The 22,104-nt window shown below is 42.6% G+C and overlaps 1 protein-coding gene across 2 annotated transcripts in view; it reads right to left on the reverse strand.

Annotated features, from left to right (window-relative positions):
- Positions 1 to 22,104, reverse strand: part of STK26 (serine/threonine kinase 26) — a 106,268-nt gene that overhangs the window by 75,540 nt on the left and 8,624 nt on the right. The window contains exon 1 of one of the 2 annotated variants that reach the window (XM_056537949.1): positions 10,047 to 10,140. The exons of the other annotated variant lie outside the window; for it this stretch is intronic. Within the exon in view, the coding sequence (XP_056393924.1) occupies positions 10,047 to 10,109 (63 nt within the window). The 5' untranslated portion in view covers positions 10,110 to 10,140. Of the gene's footprint in view, positions 1 to 10,046; positions 10,141 to 22,104 lie in introns of those variants that run through there. 2 annotated transcript variants of the gene reach the window in all.

Genomic DNA, 22,104 nt, shown 5'->3' on the forward strand with positions numbered 1-22,104 from the left:
TCAATATGCACAATTAAATCCAGAGATATTCCAGGTGGATACTCCAAGTGTAGCGGACGCCACTGAAATCCATCGGCAAAGGAGCGCGCAGACGTGCTTCATCACCACTGACAACAATGCAGTATGCACAGATGTCAAACATGTTCATTCTTTCAGCAGGTCCAAAATTCTATATTTCAATAATGCCTTTACTTTAGATTCGCTCATGTATTGAAGGGATATTCCGGAGGAAAATAAAATGTTTTCAAATCAACTGGTGACAGAATGTTACACAGATTTCTAAATTGTTCTATTAAAAAATATTAATCCTTACAGTACATAACAGTTGCTGTATGCTCCAGAGAAGGCAGTGCTCTCTGCTGCCACCTCTGTCTGTCAGGAACTGTCCAAAGCATGACAAAATCCCCATAGAGAACCTCTCTTGCTCCAGAGAGTTCCTGACATGGACAGAAGTGGCAGCAGAGAGCAGTGTGGTTAGACTGGCAGAACTACACAACTTTCTGTAGTATACAACAGCTGATAAGTACTGAAGGATTTCAATTTTTAATAATTTTACAAAACTGGCACCAGTTTATTTGAATTTTTTTTCCCTTCTGGAGTACACCTTTAAAGGGAACCAGCCAGACTGAAAATGTAGTCTGTGAATGACAGCTGTGTATAAGGTTGCTGAACATAGCCTTATAAACAGACTACATTTACAATGTGACTGGTTCCCTTTAACATATAAGCTAATCTAAAGTAAAGGTGGATGAAAGCTACAAAACAATTTTGGATTTGTTCAGGTCTGGAAAATTTGGTCCTAGCTTCAATAGTCTGAGGAGACCTCGGAGTGCCCTCTCACCTGACTTTCCCTAACAATTGGGCACTTTGAAACCAGATTAAAATTTTCAGACTAAAATGAATGAAAAGGCAAATTCTTTAAATTCTAATACAATCCCAAGTACTGTATATTTGGTCATCTCTAGCTGTAATGCCAAACACTACTGGAGATGAGCGAACTTACAGTAAATTTGATTCGTCACGAACTTCTCGGCTCGGCAGTTGATTACTTATCCTGCATAAATTAGTTCAGCTTTCAGGTGCTCCGGTGGGCTGGAAAAGGTGGATACAGTCCTAGGAGACTCTTTCCTAGTAATGTATCCACCTTTTCAAGCCCACCGGAGCACCGGAAAGCTGAACTAATTTACGCAGGATAACCCATCAACTGCTGAGCCGAGAAGTTCGTGACGAATCGAATTTACTGTAAGTTCGCTCATCTCTCAACACTACCAATAGACAAAAGTGGAGCTGTTACTTGAAAACAAGGCAAAAGTTCTCCCATAGTCTCATACAAAGACATTTAAAAAAAATATTTACATTAAAGGGTGAATTCATGCAAAGATTTGTTGCACACATTTTTTTAATGGAAAAATAAAAAAATAAATAAAAATAAAAAGCAATTCCATTCCTCTAAATGGGGTTGATTCTACAGAAAGGACAAGGTTTTATCCAGGCCTTATTCCGATGGATAAGACTGTTCCAAAAATAGTTTGCACCAAATGTGCCACATGGGAATAAACCCAAATCTGTAAACTCCTATTCATCTCCATTACACAGGGCTAAGCTTATGCAGATGGTCAAGACTATACTGTTCCAATTCCGGCAACTAAACACCGAGCACCCAGTAAAGGGTAATCCTGAATCCTCAATTCTTATGTCTTCCTGTATACACTGAGGCTATCCAGCTGTCTGTCTAAATATTACGTGTACTGCTCTAAGTACTGTTTATGTATAGCTGTGGTTTGTATGGGCAGGCAGTGGTAGCGGCTGTCAGACCAATGGTGCCAGCAACAACTTGCCCAAGGCAAACAAAGTAACTTTTTGGGCATATTAGTATACACAAGCAAATTCTATCTCCATAAAGCGATTATTAAAGGGGTAGTCCAGTGGTGAAAAACTTATCCCCTATCCTAAGGATAGGGGATAAGTTTGAGATCGCGGGGGTCCGACCGCTGGGGCGCCCTGCGATCTCTCTGTACGGGGCCCCGGCTCTCCGCCGAGATAGCGGGTGTCGACCCCCGCACGAGGCGGCGGCCGACACGCCCCCTCAATACATCTCTATGGCAGAGCCGGAGATTGCCGAAGGCAGCGCTTCGGCTCTGCCATAGAGTTGTATTGAGGGGGCGTGTCGGCCGCCGCTTCGTGCGGAGGTCGACACGCCCCCTTCCCGCGGGCTGTCGGGGCTCCGTACAGGAGATCGCCGGAGGCCCCAGCGGTCGGACCCCCCGCGATCTGCAACTTATCCCCTATCCTTAAGATAGGGGATAAGTTGTAAACCACTGAATCACCACTGGACTACTCCTTTAACAGCCATATCATTACCAGTAGACTTGTTACATGCTAAACAGGAGGCCGTGCTAGTGAAGTCTAGGACAGTGGTCTTCAACCTGCGGACCTCCAGATGTTGCAAAACTACAACTCCCAGCATGCCCGGACAGCCACCGGCTGTCCGGGCATGCTGGGAATTGTAGTTTTGCAACATCTGGAGGTCCGCAGGTTGAAGACCACTGGTCTAGGACGACATATTGCACTAACCGTCTGCAAGAGCACCAAACAATACTGATAGAGATGAGCTAACTTACAGTAAATTCGATTCGTCACGAACTTCTCGGCTCGGCAGTTGATGACTTATCCTGCATAAATTAGTTCAGCTTTCAGGTGCTCCCGTGGGCTGGAAAAGGTGGATACAGTCCTAGGAGACTCTTTTCTAGGACTGTATCCACCTTTTCCAGCCCACCGGAGCACCGCAAAGCTGAACTAATTTATGCAGGATAAGTCATCAACTGCCGAGCCGAGAAGTTTGTGACGAATCGAATTTACTGTAAGTTCGCTCATCTCTAAATACTGCCTAAAACTAAGACAATTTGCCAGCGGGGTATTTCCTAAAGGAGCAGGGAGCATGTAGATCACTCCAACAGTTTCTAGCGCTAATGCAATGTCAAGCCAATAGCTCTTAAGAAAAGGCAGTTCTAGCTCCAGAAGCGGCATATTGTTTTGGTTAAGAATCGTCACTAAAAGTGAATAGAATAAACCACTTCATAGGCAAACAATTTGTGAACAGCTAATAGCGGAGGAATGCTTCTGGAGGTGGGAAAATACATTACCGCAACCCATTCACATGAATAGAGGCAACGGCCCTCAACCTCTGGCTCTGCAGCTGTTGTCAGTCTAACTCCCAGCATCCCATGAGCGATGATAGCTGTCAGAGCATGCTGGGAGTTGGACTTTACAACAGCTGGAAGCACAGGATGTAGGCCACTAGTGTCAGAGATGCCAAACACACAATATATTATAATGCCGGATTCTCTATTTCAGCTCCCAAGACATGTTTTAGGCAACATTCACATTGTTCAATTTAGAATTTAGATAGAGATATGATTATATATATATATATATATATATATATATATATATATATATATTCACAAAATAAAGCACCACTACTTATCCAGTCCAACCAAAAAATTGGTGCCAGCGTCCCAAGGGACTTGGTCAGAGTCCATCCAAGATAAGAACCAGATACAGGCGCAGCACTCCAACAAAATAAGTGATTTAATATCTCAAGTCAGCATTACAACGTTTCAGCTCCTCCTGGAGCCTTTTTCAAGCATGCTTGAAAAAGGCTCCAGGAGGAGCTGAAACGTAATGCTGACTTGAGATATTAAATCACTTATTTTGTTGGAGTGCTGCGCCTGTATCTGGATCATAATATATATATATATATATATATATATATATATATATATATATATATATATATATATATATATATTTTTTTTTTTTTATTTATTTATTTATTTTTTTTAGAAAGTCTTCAATAGATATTCACAGCTAAAAGGTGAGACTGGCCAGCATATCCACGAAGAAATTCAGCCAATGGTTATACAAGATAAACAGTAGTATTAAAAAATATAGACATTGTGAGGTCCAGTCATTTTTGGCCCTTATCCGGTTTTGTGACCGGACTGAAAGCCATAGTATACCACGATTTTCAGTCCAGTCACAAAACAGGATAAAGGCCAAAAATGAGACGACCAGAGTCACTATCTGACTCCGGTCGGCTCATTGAAATGAAGGAGATGCGGGTCTGGTCCGGCTTGGATACAGGAGCGCCCGGTTTTCACATCTCCCAGCCAGATTCGGTCACTGTATAAAAGAAACATGGGGGAGATTTACCAAAACTTGTGCAGAGGAAAAGTTGTCCAGTTGCCCATTGCAACCAGATTGCTTGTTTCATTTTTCACAGGCTTTCCTAAAAATGAAAGAAGCGATCTGATTGGTTGCTATGGGCAACTGGGCAAGTTTTCCTCTGCACAGGTTTTGATAAATCTCCCCCACGGTGTGAATGCACCCTTAGAGAAGCTGTGTAGAACTTCCATCGGGCCAGAATTCTCACAATTGTTGTACACCTTTGTACAACAGTGGGAGACCCTAAGGTTGAACATAAGCTGCAGTTCACAATGTTCACATTAGGGATCTACCGATTATCGGCACGGCCGATATACACGTTTTTTTATCGGTATCTGCTTATAACTTGCTGATAATGCGCAAAACAAGGCGTGCGCACGAATCGCGGGACTCCAGTCCCAGCCCTGAACTTCAGGCCAGGACTGAAGTCCTGCGATTCGTGCGCACGCCTTGTTTTCCCGTGCGGAGCAATTGCCTGACAGCTGACAGCATGGTGGAGAGGGAGCTGTCAGATGTCCCGCTCCTCCACTCCCTCACCTTTCTCACGCTGCTTCTTTCTTGCAGTGGGAGTGAGCCGCGGGGACGCCATCCATGGCAGGCCGGCGTGATGACATCACATCATCGTGCCGGCGACCGGAGATCACGTCCCTGCAGCTCTCACTCACACTACAAGAACGTAGCAGCGTGTGAGGTGAGCACTGCTCGGGCGCTGTATGGATGGACGGGCAAATTATAAGTGAGGGGCACATATCAGGGGGGTATTATATGTGGGGGCACATGACAGCCCCCCCTGTCATGTGCCCATATAATGCCCCCCTGACTTATAATACCCGCTGTCCTGTGCCCCTCACATATAATGCCCGCTGTCCTGTGCCCCTCACATATAATGCCCCATGTCCTGTGCCCCTCACATATAATGCCCCATGTCCTGTGCCCCTCACATATAATGCCCCATGTCCTGTGCCCCTCACATATAATGCCCCATGTCCTGTGCCCCTCACATATAATGCCCCATGTCCTGTGCCCCTCACATATAATGCCCCATGTCCTGTGCCCCTCACATATAATGCCCCATGTCCTGTGCCACTCACATATAATGCCCCATGTCCTGTGCCACTCACATAATGCCCCATGTCCTGTGCCCCTCAGATATAATGCCCCATGTCCTGTGCCCCTCAGATATAATGCCCCATGTCCTGTGCCCCTCAGATATAATGCCCCATGTCCTGTGCCCCTCAGATATAATGCCCCATGTCCTGTGCCCCTCAGATATAATGCCCCATGTCCTGTGCCCCTCAGATATAATGCCCCATGTCCTGTGCCCCTCAGATATAATGCCCCATGTCCTGTGCCCCTCAGATATAATGCCCCATGTCCTGTGCCCCTCAGATATAATGCCCCATGTCCTGTGCCCCTCAGATATAATGCCCCATGTCCTGTGCCCCTCAGATATAATGCCCCATGTCCTGTGCCCCTCAGATATAATGCCCCCTGAGGGGGCAGGACATGGGGCATTATATGTGAGGAGCACTGGACAGGGGGCAATATATGTGAGGGGCACAGGACAGGGGGGTATTATAAGTCAGGGGTGGGGGGAGAGAAATAGCCGATAATTTATACTGATATTCCGGTATAAATTATCGGCTATCGGCCTTAACCTCCACAGATTATCAGTATCGGCCCTAAAAAAAAAATAAACGATATCGGTCGATCCCAAGTTCACATATGTTATTTCATCCATTTGGAACTGTTCCATTCACTTATATGGATCATAGAAAATGGACAACATAATAAACAGTTTAGGTCTGTCCCCATAGACTTGAATGGCCATTAAAAGATTAAAAAAAACTGGATATAAAAAAAAAATAAAATAGTATACAGCATTATTTTGTCCATTATAGCAACAGACAGACGTGTCATGAACTGATACAAAAGCTGACCCACTGAAAGCTATAAATTCTGTTAATTTCCTTTTTACTGATGCCAAAACATACTAACCAAAAACAGAAAGCAAGCGGAGACTAACTCAAATGTTGCCTACATGTTGTCTTTTGGCAGTGGTTCCCAACCAGTGCCCCTCCAGCTGTTGCAAAACTACAACTCCAAGCATGCCCACTGGGCATGCTTGGAGTTGTAGTTTAGCAACAGCCAGACACACTGCTTTATGGGATAAATCACCACAATATCACCACACCTTATGTACACAACTGGAAATGAAACATTGGCCGGCACTCATCATTGTAGGTGTAAGTGAAGCATTTTTATACACTGTGTGTGCTGGTGATGTGTAGGAGAACCAAATTTATTAATGGTCACAAAGCATTTGATACATTTTGTGCAGGTCACATTTTCTGAAATTTCTCTCTTCACATAGAACAAAAAGCCAAGTCTGGGCTGGTGTAATTTTAGAGACTTTTCGTTGGCTTTGCGCTTTTTTTGCACCTTTACACAAAAAGGCGCAGTTCATAAAACCCTTCAATATCATGTGTATTGCCAAAATCAGTGGATTGCAACTTAATCAGCAGAAATGTGTAAACCAAAAGGCGCAAATAAACCCTGCTTGTGTCTTTTTTGCACCTTTTCTAGACACAAAAAACAGTCTAAAGACAATGAGAAATGTCAGCCATTGTGCCCTTAAAAACACAGATGTTCCAAAGTTAACTCACAAAACAAAGACATGTCTGACAGGGAGAGGGCCTCTCTGCTGGCACATTAGGCAATTCCGAGAACCATAAAGGGGTACTTTTTTTGTTTTTTGTTTTTTGTTAAATCAACTGGTGCCAGAAAGTTAAACATAATTGTAAGTTACTTCTATTAAAAAATCTTAATCCTTCCAGTACTTATTAGCTGCTGAATACTACAGGGGAAATTCTTTTCTTTTTGAAACACAGAGCTCTCTGCTGACATCTCTGTCCATTTTAAGAACTGTCCAGAGTAGGAGAAAATCCCCATAGCAAACATATGCTGCTCTGGACAGTTCCTAAAATGGACAGAGGTGTCAGCAGAGAGCACTGTGCTCGTGATGTCAGCCGAGAGCTCTGGGTTCCTAAAAGAAAAGAATTTTCTCCTCTGTAGTATTCAGCAGCTAATAAGTACTGGAAGGATTAAGATTTTTTTATAGGAGTAATTTACAAATCTGTTTAACTTTCTGGCACCAGTTGATTTAAAAAAAATAAAATAAAAAAAGTTTTGCCACCGGAGTATCCCTTTAAGGAGCTGACCATCAAGACAAAGTGGCTGGTATGTGTAGTCAAGCTACATTATAACAAATAGGTATCGTATAACATTTTATGCAGAGTTACAACAGATTTGATGAAAATGTCCGTGTAAAACCGACCCCTAAGGCTATGCTCACACACCAGAATTTCTGCATGGAATTCATAGCCAATACACTTTGATGGAACTCCGCTGTTTTATTAACAGAATTTCTGCTGCAGGAATTCCATTGAAGTGAATTGGCTATAAATTCATGCAAAATACCGTGCAGAAATTCTGCCATGTGAACATTGCCTAAATCCTCCAACCCTTAACACCATTTTATGACAGCTACTCAATACTTCGTTCTATTACAACTAAAAACTTATCCAAACACTAAGCTGGCAACAATAAAAAGCTACTAAATACATTTCCCTTACTAAATCCAAGCTGTGTTACTTCACACATTTTATCTACGCACTTACATAACGATCTACAATTCTATCTTCAGAGACCATGATATATGAAACACTAAAATGACTGCGCTCTATAAGCAGAGGCGGCCAATAGAACGTATTAGAGAAAAAGAAAAATATTGCACAATTTATATAAAAGCCCTGAGCCTGCAATGACGTAACACGCCATAGGCTAAGAATAGAACCTCCTTAACCTAATAGCTGTTCCTCATTTACAGAAGTGCACTGATGTCCCAGCCATTACTAAAAAAGTCAAAGAAACCTATTGACTTGTATTTAACAAGGCCGGCCAAGTAAGCACCCTGGCTGGGAGTCACGTCATGGGTTATGTCTAAGCCCAGAAGCAGACACAGACCTTCTGTGCAGCTTCATAATGCAATATTCACACGGATAAAAAAAGAAATTGTACTGAGCTCTGAAGAACTTTGTATTTGTGAGAGCACCACGTTAAGATTTTACTCAATATGCAAAAAAGTTAATTCATTTAACATTTACACAGTATACAAATATTTGAAGTAGTATATCAATTGAAATGACTGCCCCCAGAAGAGCCACAGTATGGACACACTGACACTCAACTCTACAGTCCAAGCAAAAGATAGTCAAGAGTTGTACCTGAACAGTAGCTAATAAGCTTGACTGCTGACTAAAAGTAGCAACCTGAATTGTGTGGGTGTATTTGCTTTGTATATTTGGATTTAAGGGGGTACTCCACTGGCAAACTTTTTTTTTAAACCAACTGGTGCCAGAAACTTTAACAGATTTGTAATTTACTTCTATTTAAAAATCTTAATCCTTCCAGTACTTTTCAGCTGCTGTATGCTCCACAGGAAGTGCTTTTCTTTTTGAATTTCCTTTCTGTCTGACACCTCTGTCCATGTCAGGAACTGTCCAGAGTAGAAGCACATCCACATAGCAAACCTCTACTGCTCTGGATAGTTCCTGACATGGACAGAGGTGTCAGCAGAGAGAACTGTGGTCAGATATAATGTAAATTCAAAAAGATGATAACTTCCTGTGGAGCATACAGCAGCTTATAGGTACTGGAAGGATTAAGATTTTTAAATAGAAGTAATTTATAAATCTGTTTAACTTTCTGGTACCAGTTGCTTCATTTTTTTTTTCCAGGGGAGTACCCCTTTAAGAAGCAAGTTTTACTCTTCCTTTTGAAGCTGGAAAACCTTTTTACGTATGCCTGACTGCTGCTCTGTTCATCCAGGGGGGACAACACACAGACTCTTGTGATCAGTGGGGGATTCACATTCAGACCCCCACCTCACTCATTACTTCTACTGATGCAGTGATACTTATGGGTGGTAACTGATGAGGCTACAATGACTCCTAAACTAAAGAGCAAGGAACAGTGGATATTGGGGCAACTAAGGTAACAAACAAACAAAAAAAAGTGTGTGAAACTAGGTCATCTCACCAAGGGTAACATGTAGCACTATACTACAGATATCTCTGCTGACCACAAAAAACCATGCTAGAGGCTGAAGAATCTATACTAGCGAAACAATTGTTGTGCATGTTACACCTGCTTGTAATAAAGTAACGCTTGACTGGTGATGGGATGCTGCAGAGATTTTGTTTCTTTGTGCTATTCGGATGGAACACTTCCTTTCTGATTTGTGCACCGTCTGTGTCCATGCGCACCATTCCATGAGTCTTATTTGGAATTTACTCCTTCCAGCGTTTATATGTGGACCTCAGCAGAGGACTTTGTTATTATTTGATTATCTGCTGTATTGCACCTAATTGTCAAGTCATATTACGAAACCAGACAGTAATGCTGAAGGAAATAAGGGAATTATGGGTTCAGTGACATGGAGGAATGCAACTCTTGCTTGCTCTCAACTACAATCACCTATTAAAGTGTATATTTAGTTTTAATGAACTGCAATAAAAAATAAAAAAGCTATTCTGTAGATGGCTGGGTTCACACAGGTCTATTACACTTCTGACATGTCTGGTTTGATCGGTAGGGGGTCTAAACCTTAAAAACGTAACCAATCACTAGAATGAGCTGGGAGAGAAGCGGCGCTATCTGGTGCTTCTCTCCCCTCTCTGTCTATTTGAGACTTGCACTGGGAGTCCGTCTCCATCACATGACAGACAGGGAATGCTGGGATATTTTATGTAACTTACAATGTAAAGTCTGCTATGTGAATGAGGCCTTAGGGATATTTCCTGTATGTTCTGGTAAACCATCAGCCAACAACTCACCAGAAAGTGTAGGCTTGGTACTTGACTAAGCAATCATTTGACCTATGCAAAGGAAAAGTTGCCCAGTTGCTCATAGCAACCAATCAGCTGGCTTTCATTTTTAACAAGGTCTCCACAAAGTGAAAGAAGCGATCTGACTGGTTGCTGAGAGCAAATTTTCCTTTGCACAGGTTTTAATACAATTTCCCCATGACTAGTACAAAATAAATTCCCTCAAACCTGTGACACTTCAAACAGTATCCCATTAGCAGTCTGTGTATTGATCCTATACTCAGAAGTCTATCATAGGGGGAGATTTATCCAAACCTGTCAAGAGGAAAAGTGGCTGAGTTGTTCATAGCAACCAATCAGATCACTTTCATTTTCCAGAGGCCTTTTCAAAACTGAAAGAAGCGATCTGATTGGTTGCTATGGGCAACTCAGCAACTTTTCCTCGGGGGAGGTTTTGATAAATCTCATTCATGAGCTACAGTGAAAGCTCTACGAAATACCACTTCTTTGAGAAGACCACTCCCTTATGCAGTTCTCAGTTCGACATTATGCATTCTTTGAGAAGACCACCCGGCTGCAATACTGGGTACTGAAGTTGTCTCAAAGAGGTTTCACTGTGTCTAAGAGCCTCGCTTAGTAGTTCCAAAGATTTTTGGGGGTTCTTGCGAAGAGATGAAGCCTTGGCAGAACCCTGACGTACCCCAGTATAAATCAATGGTGGTCTATGGGGTCTAACTGGACCTGTGGTAAGACCAGTGTAAAAAGGAATCCACACCACAGATATTAACAGAGCCTTACTGTGTAAACTGTTATACAATGGAATATTCCTAGAGTAGAATACATGGATTCTCTTTGGTATCTGAAGTACTGGCCCTTATTTACTAAGAGTGTTGTGTAGGTTTCTTTGTGGGTTTTAATTCCCTACAATTTATTTTCCACGGTATTTACTAAGGTTTTCCACTTTCCCTACATTTAGTGTTTTTATTTTTTTTATTTATTTATTTTTTACACACGCTCTGATCTGTCTGGTTTTCCTCAGCTCAAATCCACCACATTTTATGTGGAAACCTTAGTAAATATGTTGGGTTTTTGTGAAAATATCGGGAATACACCCCTTTTTGGTGACCACGCCCCTTTTCCCGGCAGCCACGCCCCTTTTTCGGGTTCTCTTAGCAAAATGGAGAGTTAGTCAGGTTTTTTTTTCAATTCTGGCGCAAGTTATGGCATTTTGCGCAGACAATTTCTGGCGCACTGCGACAGAATCTGTCGCACAACCTGACAAAACATGTTGGGTTTGCAATAGTAAATGAGGGCCACTGTGTCAGGAATAACCCTCAGGCCCTGCAATAAGTATGCCACAGACTAACAATTTGTTTGGAGTGTTCCTTTTAAAGAGTATGAAGACTATCACTTAAATAGGCACAGTCATTATACAAAGCTTGTTATGTCAAATGTTTTGAGCATTTGGGAGAATTAAAGGGGTATTCCAGGATTTTTTTTATTTCACTATGCTACAGGGGCTGTAAAGTTAGTGTAGTTCATAATAGAACATGTAGAGCAGTGGTCTTCAACCTGCGGACCTCCAGATATTGCAAAACTACAACTCCCAGCATGCCCGGACAGCCAACGGCTGTCCGGGCATGCGGGGAGTTGCAGTTTTGCAACATCTGGAGGTCCGCAGGTTGAAGACCACTGGTGTAGAGGAAAAGTGGTGCAGTTTCCCATGGCAACCAGTTTGCATCTTTCATTTTTTCACAGGATTTATTAAAAATGAAAGAAGAGATCTGACCCTGGTAAGGGTATGGGCAACTGTACCACTCTTCCACTACACAAGTTTTGATAAATCTTTATAGTGTCTGTACCTGTTTGATATTGGTCCCAATTTTTATGTGATCTTTGACCCAATCTTTATTTTTAACAGCAAACAAAATGAGTGACGTCTCCGATTTTCCCAGGTTGTAGTGCGGCCTAAGACATTACATCACTAGTCAGGTGATAAAATGGAGTCTGTCCTTGCTTCAATGGGTGGAGCAACCGTTGGGTGGGGATGGTTTGATTCTGCAGGGAATTGTAGTTTTGGAGGAACCCTAGTAAAAAAAATAAACACTGGTCTATGTTCAGCACAGCATTGAAAGCAGCTCAGGTGTGCCTTAATGTGTGGGAGGGAGAAAAGTGACCTCACACAGATAGGGGATCATGGAACTTGTAGTTGGAGAGAGGGAACTGCAACTGGAAATAGCCATTTCATAAAATAAAAAGTAGCAGCGTTAAGTGAGGTCTCACAACACAGCCATTTAGTTCCAAGACAAGCACAGATCCTTCCTAAGCATGTCCTTTACTGTCTGGCAGTGAAGTGATAAACTCACCTAATGGTGAATAACCCCTTTAAGGCCAGATTCATGTGGCAGAAATTCTGCGCTGAATTCATTCACTTCAATGCAATTCCTGCAGCAGAAATCCTGCTGTGTGAATGGGACAGCAGAATCCCATTGAAGTGTATTGGCTATAAATTCATGGCAAATTTTCATGCAGAATTCAGTGAAATTCTGCCGTGTGAATCCGGCCTAATAAGGTTGGGTTCACATTACGTTTTTTACCAATACGGGACTGCATACGGCTGGGGGGGGAGCTAAAACTTTGTGCTCCCGTATCCCTGCCGTATGCGGCTTGTATGTAACTCATTTCAATGAGCTGACTGGAGTGAAACGCTGACTCCGGTTGGCTCCTTTTTGCCCCGTATGCGGTTTTCCACCGCACCTCAAACTAAGGTCGACTACGGTTTTAGGTCCGGTGGAAAAAAAAAGCAAAATGAGCCGACTGGTTCACTCCGGTCGGCTCAATGAAATACATTACATACGGGCGGCATACAGCAGGGATACGGGAGCACAAGGTTTTAGCTCCCCCCAGCCGTATGCGGTCCCGTATTGGTAAAAATGTGAAGTGCACCCAGCCTAAGTCTGTTGGACTGTCTCACTCACAGAGCGGGAAGAGAAGAGTGTGGCCATCCGCTTCTCTCCACTTGTGGTAGTGATCTCTAGGACATGTGAATTATTATAATTTTTTTTAATTTTTATAAATGATAGGTACACTTTAATTTGTCCATGGCATCTAAAATAAATTAAAAAATGATCTAAATAAAAAAGTATCTAAAATCCTCTATGCGGATCTTTGTGTCTCTATGACAAGACCACACAAAAACTCTGCCTCTGCAGTTAAGGGGGGGGGGGGGGGGGGGGGGTTACCTTCCAAAACAGCACAAAACCTGTCCTTGGCAGTGGAATCTCCGCCGCATACCTCATTGAAGTCAATAGGTTCTGCAGCAGATTTTCAACAGCAGAGATTTTGCTGTCGAAAATCTTCTTTGGACAGCCAGCGGTGAGCCTGCCCCCTTTCAAACCCGCGGGAAACACTGAGTTGAAAGGTAATACAATCGGGTGAATGCACCCTAATGCTGCATAACACTTTTAGGGCAGGGTTGACTTCAATGGGTAGGAAAATCTGCAGAAGCAATATTCTCAAATACCGCATGTGTGACCCTACTCTAACTCCTTGTACTCTTAACTCCTTCCACATAAGTGGAAAATCTGCAGCAGATTATGTACATGTGAACAGACGCTTACAGCACTAGCAGGGTTATTCTTATCTCAGCACGTATGATACAGGGTGATCCATTAACTTCTGGTAGATGAGAGACCCAGAGGTTTGAGCCGCATTACTCAAGAACAAGGTCCCAATTGTGGTGTTGGGAGCCAAAAACATTTACTTTAACTCCCATAGATGTTTATTTACCTTAATTTCCACAGTGGTGCAAACTGCGAAGCACTATAAGTTTACAGTGTTATTCCAGAAACCATCATTAGCGTACATTGACATGCTGCAGGAAATCTGCTGCGTGTTGCGCTACCATTCATTTGGGTCTGCTGGCAAGTCTGCCACTATTGCGGACTGTCCACGGACCCATACAAGTGAATGATCGAGTAACTCGCAACGGGAAACCTGCTGCTTGTTAGGAGCGTGTGAACGTACCCTTCAAAAGGTTATCCAGGATTAGAAAAACTGCACCACACCTGTCCTTAGGTTGCGTGTGCTTCTGCAACTCCGTTCCATCAAAGTGAATGAAGGAAAGTTGTAATATTACACAACCTGAGGACAGGGGTGGTGCTGATTTTGGGAGAAATTAGACGTTTTTCGATTCCTGGATAACTCCTTTCATAAAGCGTTTTAGTAAAAAAAAATATTAGTCCAGTGTTTCCCAACCAGGGTGCCTCCAGCAGTTGCAAAACTACAACTCCCAGCATGCCCGGACAGCCGTAGGCTGTCCGGGCATGCTGGGAGTTGTAGTTTTGCAACTGCTGGAGGCACCCTGGTTGGGAAACACTGCCTTAGTCAATAGGGAAATATAATATAATACACTACTATGATTTTTATTTTGTGGCATTTTATTGCGTTGCATAGAGTTGAAAAAGCACACACTGGGTGCTTCATCACCTTTCCCTCTCACACTTACAATGCATGAAGGTTAGTATTCAGCCATATACTGTATAGTACGCTTGTGATCTGTACGCGGGAATATAGGTACAGTATATACACATTGATAGGTGGCTCAACAGATGCTGATGGTGCCCCCTCTGCCATGTGAGCATGGCAAGAAAATATCTTTACAATGATGCCCATAGGGCAGTTTCTCCCAACCAGTGTACCATAAGCTGTTGTAAAACTACAACTCCCAGGCTGTACGGCCATGCTGGGGGTTGTAGTATTGCAACTGCTGGAGGCACCCTGGTTGGGAAACACTGCCTTAGTCAATAGGGAAATATAATATAATACACTACTATGATTTTTATTTTGTGGCATTTTATTGCGTTGCATAGAGTTGAAAAAGCACACACTGGGTGCTTCATCACCTTTCCCTCTCACACTTACAATGCATGAAGGTTAGTATTCAGCCATATACTGTATAGTACGCTTGTGATCTGTACGCGGGAATATAGGTACAGTATATACACATTGATAGGTGGCTCAACAGATGCTGATGGTGCCCCCTCTGCCATGTGAGCATGGCAAGAAAATATCTTTACAATGATGCCCATAGGGCAGTTTCTCCCAACCAGTGTACCATAAGCTGTTGTAAAACTACAACTCCCAGGCTGTACGGCCATGCTGGGGGTTGTAGTATTGCAACTGCTGGAGGCACCCTGGTTGGGAAACACTGCCTTAGTCAATAGGGAAATATAATATAATACACTACTATGATTTTTATTTTGTGGCATTTTATTGCGTTGCATAGAGTTGAAAAAGCACACACTGGGTGCTTCATCACCTTTCCCTCTCACACTTACAATGCATGAAGGTTAGTATTCAGCCATATACTGTATAGTACGCTTGTGATCTGTACGCGGGAATATAGGTACAGTATATACACATTGATAGGTGGCATGATCAGATCTCAACAGATGCTGATGGTGCCCCCTCTGCCATGTGAGCATGGCAAGAAAATATCTTTACAATGATGCCCATAGGGCAGTTTCTCCCAACCAGTGTACCATAAGCTGTTGTAAAACTACAACTCCCAGGCTGTACGGCCATGCTGGGGGTTGTAGTATTGCATTAACTGGAGGGACACAGAGAAACTGCTGTAGAGGTATTCCAGCAAGCTTTGCATGGTCAGCCATTCATTTATATAGCCAGTATGCAACATTACATTTCCCTTTCAACCAGCCAGTGCCACCCCTCACCAGAACAGTCAATGGCCACCTTTACCTTAAGTGAAGTTTGTAGTTTAGGTAACACTGATGCTATTCTCACAAAGACCTTTAAAACCATGGTACAGCGCCCGAGAGGACTGACAGGGGATCAAGCAGCAGGACACTGGGAGTTGTCAAAGCTATCTGGACTATTAAAACATAACGCTGCAGCACTGTAATGCAGAACTGTAATGCTGCAGTGCTACGAGTTTGCCAAGTAAGGCCTCATTCACATCTGCAGCAAAGGCTCCGTTTGAGGCCAGAAAACAGAGCCAAATGTAAAACAGACACTGATGGATCCCATTGACTTCAATTGGTCAGTCGTGTTTCTGTCTGGTGTCTTTATTTGGCAGGATTTGACCGGACCAAAAATGAGGAGTTTCTCAAAGGAGCACCCCAAACAGAGCTCATTTGCAGATGTGGACTAAGGTCAAGTTCACATATGCATCGGAGGCTATTTTAGGGGCCAGAAAACAGATCCAGATGGTCTGTTACACCACAGACACCAACAAATCCCATTGACTTTAAGGTGGTCAAATTTCCGTTTATTTAGCAGGATACGGCTGGACAAAAATTTCTTGCTTGCAGCTATTTCTTGAGCAGTCAGGTCCCACTTAAAGGGGTACTCCGGTGGAAACTTAATTTATTTATTTTTAAAACAACTGGTGCCAGAAAGTTACACAGATTTGTAAATCACTTCTATTAAACACATCTTAATCCTTCCAGTACTTTTTAGGGGCTGTATACTAAAGAGAAATCCAAAAAAGAAATGCATTACCTCTGATGTACAGACCACAGTGCTCTCTGCTGTCCATTTTAGGAACTGTCCAGACCAGGAGAAAATCCCCATAGCAAACATATGCTGCTCTGGACAGTTCCTAAAATGGACAGCAGAGGTCAGCAGAGAGCACTGTGGTCATGACATCAGAGGAAATGCATTTCTTTTTTGGATTTCTCTTTAGTATACAGCCCCTAAAAAGTACTGGAAGGTTTAAGATTTTATAATAGAAGTAATTTACAAATCGAACTTTCTGGCACCAATAAAAAAAAAAAAAAAAAAAAAAATTTAAAAAAAATAAAGTTTTCCACAGGAGTACCCCTTTAATAAATTGATTCTGTCATGGAGCCCCCACATTAATGCTCCAATGCAAATGTCAACTGTGCCCAAGCCTTTAAGGACACCAAGCAATCGTGGGGAAATAGTACAGGGCTTACACTCATACAATCCCTGAATGCCAAGTTGGAATAGTGCCCTCATAAGGAAAATAAAGCAGAAGGATTATTATTTTTAATAAGCAGGAATAACATTTACAGCAAGCAGTCCCTATTCTTCCCCTGCTGAGGGAAGTGGCAGATTTTGCAGACTTCATTAGACTTAGCAGTTCATGATTTGTAAACTTATTACAAAAAGAAAAGCAAGTGAGTCGGACTTCATTGACTTCTTCCATGTGCACAAGGTGACAAAAAGTGTCCTATGTGGCTGGAATGGAAAACCTAGGACAGAATGGGTTTATCTGAGCTGGAAGATGACCAAGAAGTCAACTAGCTGATACTGCATTTGTATGTTATTTCGGAATTGTGACCTTGAAATACAAAGAATTGAGAAAATATCAGGTAATCCAACACTGCTCAATATTTCCCTACACCTAAGCAGTTTCACTAATACAGAGTAGTCTTTCCCATCTCCTCTATCTTGCAGATTTAAGGCCTGCGAGAGCTCACCCAGGAAACCTGCTGACTGGAGCCTCAGACACAGCGTTGTGCACTAATGATAATCACTTAAAGGTGTATTACTCAGCCTTCTCTGGGTCTTCCCACCACTCCAAGCCGTGTAGCACTTCCGTATCTGGGGAGATGCCTATAGACTTGTTTCATTCTGATGATACTGGTTTACATAACTAATGTAAAAACTATGTGCGCTATGTTGAAGTCATACAGGTAATATACATCATGCTAGTAAATGATTGGTTGCGATGGGCAACCCAGCAACTTTCCTCTGGACATGGTTTGATAAATCTCCCCTTTGTGTTTGGTCACACTATAGAAATTCAATGATGAAAATTCCGCTTGCAGCAGCCTCCCATTGATTTCCATATTCCTGCTGCTCAATTCACATGTTGGAAGTTAAGCGACAGCCCTTTCGATGAGGATTTGGTTTCTGGCAGAAGACTAAACATTGCTGTGGACAACTATTGAATAGTCAGTGTGACCCTTAGGGCCAATTCTGTCACGGAATCCAACGAGCAGCAGAGTTCCACAGTTTTAATGGAATTCTGCTTTACTGATCAAAATACAAAATTTCTGCAGTGGAAATTCAAGAATATGGAGACAAAGCACATCTGCTCGGTCCTTATGCCGGAGATTTCGGCAGCGCCCACTGCAGACAGAATCTCTGTCAGAAATATCTCAAGCTGGAGATTCAGCAGTGTGGATAGCCCTTAGGGAATGTGCACACTAAGGAATATCTCCAGGCGGACATTCTGTGTGTATCAGGTGCCGGCGAGTAAATTGGCGATATGACCATGCGGACGTGTGATATATTTTACCAAATTAACATGTTCATTCTTTCAGCAGAGTCCAGAAATTGAGATTCCACAGTGGTAATTCAGCAGTGCACATAGTTCGGTAGAACCATATTGAAGACAATCGTAGGCTGCTGCAACAGATCTTCATTTCTCTGAACAGAAATTCAATAAGGCTGCATTCACACCATGATCTGACCTTCCGATGCACATATATGATTTCAGAATCTCAATTCGCCTGAAATCGTATCTGTGCATGGATAGGTATGGACAGATACGGAGCCATTAACTATCATGGGGCTGCGGACCCGATCGTGGTCAGCTAGTGATCTGCCACGATTCAGTCCGAGACAAAAATAATTGAATGCCCTGAGAAAATGTCCAGATAGTAGTCACTAGTTGACTACTATCGGGTACGCAGCCTCATAATAGTTAATGGCTCCATATCTGTCCCTACCTATCCGTGCACAGATAAGATTTTGGAAGCTCAAATCGCCTGAAATCTTATCTGTGCATCGGAAGGTCAGATCGTGGTGTGAATGCAGCCTTAGTGACCAGGTGCATGGGTACTTCCACATAGTGACACTATATTAAAGGGGTAGTCCAGTGGTGAAAAACGTATCCCCTATCCTTAGGATAGGGGATAAGTTTCAGATCACGGTGGGTCCGACCGCTGGGGCTCCCGTGATCTCATGCACATGGGCCCTGGCTCGCTGGCCAGATAGCACGTGTTGACCACCGCACGAAGCTCTGCCATAGAGTTATATTGAGGGGGCGTGTCAGTCACCGCTTTGTGCGGTGGTCAAATCGCCCCCTTCCTGCGGGCGGGCGGGGCCCCGTACAGGAGATCACGGAGGGCTCCAGTGGTCGGGCACCTTGCGACCTGAAACTAATCCCCTATCCATAGGATAGGGGATAAGTTTTTCCCCTCTGGATATCTCCTTTAACAGACACCGATCATGAAGCAGCACAGAACACTGCTTCAAGATGTGACAACCATTTCTTTGTAGCTGCTCTCCACTCTGACCCAGAAATCCTGAACAAGGGACACTAACCCCGCTTTCCTTTACTTACTCATAATTCTCTAATACAGTATATGAAAATGGGCTCTCTGAAATGGAGAACCCCCAAATAAGTACTATGAAAGTAAGACTTGTCAGTAACCCACAAATACATCTCAACTCAAAATGAGTTATACTGTCAGCAAAGATGGCTACCGCCCTGCAGCCTTCACATTAAGGAAAACTGTCAGCCTGTTACCCACCCTAAACACAATACACTGGGTTATAGTGTGGATGAACAGGAGTCACTTACCTAAATAAGTCTGGAGATATGCCCCCCAGAATATCCCCTGCTGAATTCAGTGAATCATGTGCAGGGGGTGTGGCTTCGCTGGCTAAATTTAAATATTCATTGTCTTTGACTCCACATCCTAGTGGAGTCACAGACAATGAATATTTAAATTAAGCAGGTGAAGCCACACCCCCTGCACATGATTCACTGAATTCAGCAGAGGATATTCTGGGGGGCATATCTCCAGACTTATTGGACTTATTTAGGTAAGTGGCTCCTGTTCATCCACACTATAACCCAGTGTATTGTGTTTAGGGTGGGTGAACAGGCTGACCCTTTTCCTTTAAGGTACGTTCACACATACAGAATCTGCTGCAGATTTAATTTTGTTAAATCAAAACAAGTAGAGCCGCAGCAACAAGTCAACACTGTGGGAAATGCCCACTCCACAGTATTGACTCACTATAGTCAGTGATTGGCTGCAGAAGTCACATGCCCTGTGTCAAGAAGGAACAGGAAATAGAGAGCGGCAGGGGAACCGGGAAGTGTCAGAACATCAGCTGCTGAGGCTGGGTGTGTAACTATTAGAAAATAAAAAATAAAATAAAAAATTAGATTTCCAGCCAACCCCATTAAGAAGGGATTCAACTCTAGACAGTGACGTCTGTTGCAGAGGGGAGCATATTTACATACTTATAGCAATGTATGTAGACTCCATCCATACCCCAGCTGCATGTCAATTACTACATTTTCACTTTTACATAAACAAAAAAAAAAAAAAAAAAACAACATTTGAAATGCTGGTTAAAGGGGTACTCTGGAGATTTTTTTTTTTTTTTAAATCAACTGGTGCCAGAAAGTTAAACAGATTTGTTAATTACTTCTATTAAAAAATCTTAATCCTTCCAGTACTTACTAGCTGCTTAATACTAAAGTAGAAATTCTTTTCCGTTTGAAATACAGAGCTCTCTGCTGACATCTCTGTCCATTTTATAAACTGCCCAGAGTAAAAGGAAATCCCCATAGCAAACATAGGCTGTTCTGCACAGTTCCTAAAATGGACAGAGATGTCAGCAGAGAGCACTGTGCTCATGATGTCAGCAAAGAGCTCTGTGTTTCAAACGGAAAATAATTTCCACTGTAGTATTCAGCAGCTAATAAGTACAGGAAGGATTAAGATTTTTTTTAATAGAAGTAATTTACAAATCTGTTTAACTTTCTGGCACCAGTTGATAAAAAAAAAAAAAAAAAAAGAAGTTTTTCTCCGGAGTACCCCTTTAACCTTTATAAGCTGCAGATAAATAAGAAATAAGTATTAAGAGCCCAGTGCGGCGGCATGAGTAATATAATATTGTGACAAGGTTCCAGGGGACTGGCATTTTTATCTTATACTGTAGATAAGAGAATAGCACATTAGGACACCTTCACTATAGCTACATCTGCCCCGTCACATACAGAGTGACAATGTACACATCAATGTCACAAACATAAAGCTTATTGCTAAATACATACAGCTCTAAACCAGGCTCTATGCAAAATATTGCAATACACAAACCACAAACAATGACAAAGCAAAAAAACTAAATATATAACAAGCCCCATAAACACACCAAGATCCAGATAAGGAGTGTGTACTCGGGAATGAGTGATCGCACAAGGAACGGCCCACAGTATAGAAGTGCACACCGGGCCCCCACCACAATTTACAGGCCGCAGCGTCATAAAGGCTCTGACGTCAATATGTATACACAAGGAAGCCAGGGAATTAGACTACAGGTGTAGTCAGGAGGGACATGCATGGGGCACAGCCTTCTATGATATAGATACAAGTCTATAGACCTGTGTGCCTCCAGCTGTTGCAAAACTACAACTCCCAGCATGCCCGGACAGCCTTTGGAGTTGTAGTTTTGCAACAGCTGGAGCCACCCTGGTTGGGAAACACTGGTGTATGTAGTAGGCTTTCCTATATGTGTGAGTAGGATTCTTTATGTATACTAGAGATGAGCGAACTTACAGTAAATTCGATTTGTCACAAACTTCTCGGCTCGGCAGTTGATGACTTTTCCTGCATAAATTAGTTCAGCTTTCAGGTGCTCCGGTGGGCTGGAAAAGGTGGATATAGTCCTAGGAAAGAGTCTCCTAGGAGCTGAACTAATTTATGCAGGAAAAGTCATCAACTGCCGAGCCGAGAAGTTTGTGACGAATCGAATTTACTGTAAGTTCGCTCATCTCTAATGTATATGTATAGGGTTTCCTATGTATATAGTGGTTTATGTGTATGTAGTAGGCTTTCCTATACGTTTGAGTAGGATTCTTTATATAGGGTTTCCTATGTATATACAGTAGTGGTTTGTGTGTATGTAGTAGGCTTTCCTATATGTGTGAGCAGGATTCTTTATGTATAGGGTTTTCTATGTATATAGTGGTTTG

The sequence above is a fragment of the Hyla sarda genome, chromosome 9 (genome assembly GCF_029499605.1).
Source record: "Hyla sarda isolate aHylSar1 chromosome 9, aHylSar1.hap1, whole genome shotgun sequence".
NCBI classification, from domain to species: domain Eukaryota; kingdom Metazoa; phylum Chordata; class Amphibia; order Anura; family Hylidae; genus Hyla; species Hyla sarda.